We start from the raw sequence: 6,094 nt of genomic DNA, 5'->3' as shown, positions 1-6,094 counted from the left end.
AAAAAAAAAGAGAAGAAGAGGAAGAGGAAGAGGAAGAGGAAGAGGAAGAAGAAGAAGAAGAAGAAGAAGAAGAAGAAGAAGAAGAAGAAGAAGAAGAAGAAGAAGAAGACTGACTAAGGCATTTTCTAAGAGTAAGGCATAAAAGAATCAGATACAAACCAAGAAGTTTCCAAACCTAAAAGAAATTTTAGAAAAGAATACAAGCAATGGAAAAAAAAATCTCAAAGAAATAGAAGAAGCAAATTTTCCACATCTGAAGATCGAGAATGAATAAAAACAAACTAAACAAGACTACAACACTGCTTATCAGTAGGTAAAAAAAACCCAAATCCTAATGGCCCTTTAAACAGTAAGGAAAACTAAATGTGTATGGGGTGGGGGTGGGAGAGTCTGGTAGCAGACATTTTATTGAAAGCACATGAAGTACATGTTTTAAAATTCTCATGGAAAAATAAGTAGGTACATGGAATTCATACCCAACCAAACCAAATCATGTAGAAGGGTCAAATTAATATACTTTATAAAATGCCACAACACAGAAACCATTAATTAGGAGGTAAGTGTTTCATAACAAGATCCTACTCCCAACATAAAAGGGGAAAAAGACAAAAGTTCCGAGAGCAATCATAGTAAATGTGACTAGATTAGAAAACCATACCAAATATAGTACGCCAGGCACTGCATTAAGCACTAGGATATAAGCACAAGAAACTGTAATCAAGCTCAATGGCAGAGGCCTGAATCCCAGCCACTGTGGAGGCTCAGGTCAGAGAACCGTTAGGTTCAAGGCCAGCCTGGATGACTAATTGAGACTCTTTAACAGGTAAAGAGAGAGTTGGGGACGTAGAGTCCAGTGGTATAGCACTTGCCTAGCATGCAAGAGGCCTCAGTATCACAAAGGGGGGAGGGGGGGAGGATGAGAAACAAGAGGAAGATAAATGGAAGAAAGGGAAAAAACTGAAGAAAAGAAAAAAATCATGTATTAACAGATCAACCAGTGAATCAACAAATATCTGCCTGTGAATGAATTAAACACTGGAAAATGATTAAGATTAAAGCAAACAAGGCCACTGTCCTCGAAGACTATGTGCTTGCAGTATCTTACTGATGGTACATAACCAAAGGATGGAGATGTAAGACAAGTGCATGAGAAATAGAGAGACAGTGGTGAGGATGGGAAAGGAGGAGCGAGAAATCCAGTCCATGCACGACTCAAGGGAGATTGTGTGCTGACTCGTTTTAAAACAGTTTAGAAGAAAGTTCTGATAATGGTCTGTTAAAGATGGGATTCTGTTCAGGGATGTGTTTGTGAGGCCAGTGTAACAGGGGAGAGAGTGGCCTAGAGAAAGGTATAGAGGACACCAGGAAGCCTTCCAGAGAAAAAGAGATCAAGAAGGAAGCAGACACAGGTGAGCTCTAAGACATGAGGTGTTAGAACATCAACATGTAGTATGCTGACATAAACAGAAATTGTTACAAAGCAAAACTGATGGAAAAACAAAACTATCCATTTTTATTAGAAAGAATTCTTATTAAAATGATGCACTTAAAGTGGTGTATTTCTCTTGAATGCAGTTTTCATTCAGTGAGAGAGTTAAGAACTCATTTAGAGTATTTTTATTTTCAATTTATTCTTTTTCTATATGGAAATTACCTCATTCATTGTAGTTTTAATGGCATTCAAATAATCTTGAACAATAAAGTTTATTTTTTTTTTGCCTTATTTTGTTATATATTCATTGGTCCAAGGAGGGGGGGCTTAAGCCATAAAAATAGAAGGCTGTTGATTGCAGGGCAATTATGGCAGCTGGGTAACCACGTACTAATGCTACACAAGGCAGCAGTTAATTGCCTGACAGAGAAAAAGTTATTTGGAGTGCAAATGGAAATTTAAAATATGAAATCTGTTTGAGACCAAAAAGGCTTTTCTCCACTATTCATACTTCCAATTATTTTAGTTTCTGATATGAGCTATTTAAGACTCTTTATAGGAAAGTACAAAGCTCCCGATCCTGTCAAATCCACGATGCTAGATAAGCAAGCTCACTTCTCTAGCAAAGAATCAATGATCCCCAAGCCCAGCAGCTCTTTTCCACTTTTTATACCATCCTTTATATTTGTGACCTCTAGATGTGGAGCCTATTTTTAAGAATGAACATTCTATTTAATAATAAATTTTAAGTGATGTTTTTAATTCATTTTGGAATTCAATAAACATTTCTAACAAAAAATAAGTATAAACTACACATTGTCCCCCAAAAGATCATGAACTACTAATAGGTGTAAAAAAATTTATCACCCACAATCTTACCACTTACAGAAAATTAGGTATGTACAGTTTTCCAGACTTTAAAATTACATATTTTTAATATGAAAAATTGAGTTTATAATTTTCAACATGAAAAATTTAAATATTATACACATATAATTTATGTTTAGTTTTACCAGTCTCAGTTTACCTTTCTTCTCCATATAATAATGGTCTTGATATCAAAACGATCCCAACTGATGGTCTGACAGTTACATTTCTGAGAACCATCATAAGCACTGGCTGGGATTACTACTATAAACCAATTAAATGTGTGAAGCTATGAAAAGGGAAACAACTACTTTGACTTCCAGATTTGTAAATCAAAGGAGATATAAATGAGTATGGATAGAGGAGTTAAAGCTTTCCTGAAAAAAGTTAGGGAACTACTCAATACGGGTTACAAGAAAGGACAGATCACATCTGTGTCTTAGCTGGCCAGAACCTACCAATTGCACTCTTTATTTTCAAAGGAGCAGTGTGGGGCCTTCCAGGTGAGTCACAAAAGACTCTCAATTTTCTGACTACCAAGGAAAGAAGAGCTTAAAGTGTCCAGAATTAGCCAATATGAGAAGATGATGGGTGGATTTAAGAATTGATTATGTAAATTTGTACTGTATGGAGAAAAATGACAAGGTAGTCCACTAAAATTATAATATGTGGATATGAGTTTAAACTAGTTACTCATAAAATAACTGTAGAAATATCACAAAGAATTCTGACAGTGAAAATCTGAATATATAATAACCTTTATCAAAAGGAATTTTTGAAAACCAAGTATTCCCTATTGTTAATATTGTCCTCCAGGTATGACCTCCACTGTCATCTCAAAGTCAAAGCAGCTAGGATGACCAGCACTCAGGAGACCTTTATGAGACTGAGCTAGTCCTTCATAGAAGGGAAGTGTGGGAAGGGAACCTGTGGTGGTCTCAATGAGATGTCATCACCTGTAAGTCTTGGGCATTTGAATATTTGGTCCCCAGTTGTTGGCACTGCTTGAGGGCTTAGGAGGTATGGCCTTGCTGGAGGAAGTATGTCATTGGAGGCAAGTTCTGAGGTGTCAAAAGCTACATACTATTTCCAGATAGTGCTCGCTCTGTTTCCTGTTTATAGCTCAAGATGTGCCATCAGCTGCTGCTCTAGCCTCCATGTCTCCACCTGCTGCAATGCTGTCCCTTGTCACTATGGACCCTAACACTCTTTAACCATAAACTCTGAATAAACCCCTTTTCTATAAAGTTGCCTTGGACATGGTGTTTTATCAAAGCAATAGGGAAGTCACTAACACAGACCCTTACTTGAGATTCTAGCTTCTCCCTTGTTCTTATGTCCCAACCCAGCTGCATGTGCCACCAGGAATGACCAGAGTACATTAAGTAGTGAAAACAACTGAAGAGATTCCACCCATGCAGCTTCTGGGAGGAGCTCACCCATGATGACCCATGTTAGGGTGCAACTTTTTAATGATGCAGCTGTTTAGGCATCATTTATGAGCCTATAAATAAGTTCAAGAGATTCACTAGTTCACTAAGCTGGACTGGGATGGATTCATTCCCTTGGTCTGAATGAGGGCTGCTAGGGCCCTCTCTAAAATGCATATCCATTTCTTTATGTTTCCTCAGGAAAAGACACACAACAACTATTAAATGGGGTCATTTAAATTTGCCAATAGTGCCTGCTAAGACATAAAAAAATACTGACTTCAATTCTTCATGTTAATAACCAAATTTCACTGACTTTAAGTATATACAACCAGTTTATGAATAGATTATTGTTGTGGGATATTTGTATACTGTGTGAAAAGTATTGCTGTGATTAGTGTATAAAAGCTCAATGGCCAATAGCTAGGAAGAGGTTAGGCAGAACTTCAGGGGACAGAGGGGACTCTGGGAAGAAGAAGGACGGAGTCACCAGCCAGATGGAGACGAAACAGAAGGTGCAAGATGAAAGAGAGATAACACCACGAGATAGAACATAGATTAATATAAATGGCTTAATTCGTCAGAGTTAGTTGAGACAAACCTAAGCTAAAGGCAGGCTTTCATAATTAATAATAAGTCTCCATGACTATTCAGAAGCTGGCTGGCGGGACAGAAAAAGATTTGTTATAAATTATTATTTAAATTTAAAGAAGCCAATTTTTCATTTAAGATGTTGATAATGGTTGGACCAAGAGAATAAATAATCCCCATGGAGACTGGCAGCAGGTAAAATTTATATTACCAGTGTAAACATAATAGAGACAATCAACTAATCTAATGGTCATAATATACACCGGGTCAGCAAGTTTATTTGTTTGAGGTTAAAGACATGCTCATTTGTGTAGCTGATATAAGTACCAAGAAAGCAGGTATACTTGTAAATAATAAACAAAACTTGTTTCAGAAGTATGCAGCTGGGCAGGGTTATACACAACTACAATCCTAGCACTCAAGAGGCTGAAGTAGGAGAATCATTGGTTGAAGCTCAGCCTGGGCTACAACAGCAAGGAACTGAAGGAAGAGGAAAATATGTGATAGTCATTTTCTCCACATCTGCTATAACTTTGACGATTTTCAAAAGGCTTAACAAATTTGAGGAAATTAGAGCTCTAAAGCCAAGACTATTTGAGAAATAACTTCAGAAATAATTCTTTTTTGTTATCAACACTGACAGGAAGTAAAGGAATGCTGGGTCACAATATTACCATTGGAGCAGGAGGTAGGCTTGGCAGCTGCCCTGGTTGGTTTCCTGAGTGCTGTGTTAATCCAGTGGGATCCTCTGACTGTTCTGAAGGAAACTTGACAGCAGCAGGCTGCTGAGACAATTCCACCTTCTTGTTTGGCCCATCCAATCTGCTGCTTCTCTCTAAGGCAATCAGGTCACGGATTTTCTGCAGCTGCTCCACTGAGGCTTTCTTAGGAAAGATAAGATGTGTTTCTCCCTGGAATTTACAGAATTGAGAAAAATCTTAACTTCTGCTTTAAACAGACAGTCATTCTTATACACAGTAAAGCCAATACTATTGAATGTATTATATATATATATATATATATATATATATATATATTTAAAGTATTCTTTAAATTTTTATATGTATGAGTATTTTGACTGCACATATGTGTCTTGTGCATTCTGTATGTGCCTAGTCCCCAAGGAACCCAAAAGAGGGTATTGGCTCCACGGGAATTGGAGTGACAGATGTTTTTGAGCTGTCATGTGGTGTTGGTTCCTCTTGAAGAGTATAAAGTGCTCTTAACCATGGCACCATCTCTGCAGCCTTGAATGTATCAAATCTCAACAAAGATAATAGTTTTTAAATAAAATTAAGAAAATGTATTTACTTGGTAGTATATAAAGCTTAGCATTATTGAATGTACTTCAAGGGACCTTTATTTTACTTTATTTTTTTTGTGACAGGTCTCCTATATTCCAGGTCAGCCTTGAATTTACTTTCTAGCCAAAGGTGACCTTGAACTTCCCGATCCTCCTCCTACCACTTCCTAAGTGCTGGAATTAAAGATGTGTACCTCCAAGCCCAGCCAATGCCATGCTGGGGCTTGAACCTATGGCTTCATGCCTGCGTAGCAAGCAGTACTCTACCAAATGAACAAACTACAACCCTAGCCTTAGGAGAGCTTTTGAAAAACAACACTTTAGAATATGGTAAGAGTGCAAATGCATAGCCCTAAATTCTCTGCAATAAAATGAAATACTAAGCGGGGTGGTGGTGGCGCACGCCTTTAATCCCAGCACTTGGGAGGCAGGCGGATCTCTGTGAGTTCGAGACCAGCCTGGTCTACAGAG

At 37.7% G+C, this 6,094-nt stretch overlaps 1 protein-coding gene across 2 annotated transcripts in view; it reads right to left on the bottom strand.

Annotated features, from left to right (window-relative positions):
- Nucleotides 1-6,094, bottom strand: part of Ngly1 (N-glycanase 1) — a 47,567-nt gene that overhangs the window by 29,548 nt on the left and 11,925 nt on the right. For both annotated transcript variants that reach the window (XM_005348554.2, XM_005348555.3), the window contains exon 3: nt 4,995-5,231. In XM_005348554.2, coding sequence (XP_005348611.1) covers nt 4,995-5,231 — 237 coding nt within the window. The remainder of the gene's footprint in view (nt 1-4,994; nt 5,232-6,094) is intronic.

The sequence above is a fragment of the Microtus ochrogaster genome, chromosome 6, assembly GCF_000317375.1.
Source record: "Microtus ochrogaster isolate Prairie Vole_2 chromosome 6, MicOch1.0, whole genome shotgun sequence".
Taxonomy (NCBI): Eukaryota; Metazoa; Chordata; class Mammalia; order Rodentia; family Cricetidae; genus Microtus; species Microtus ochrogaster.
This window is presented reverse-complemented; position numbering and strand designations above follow the sequence as displayed.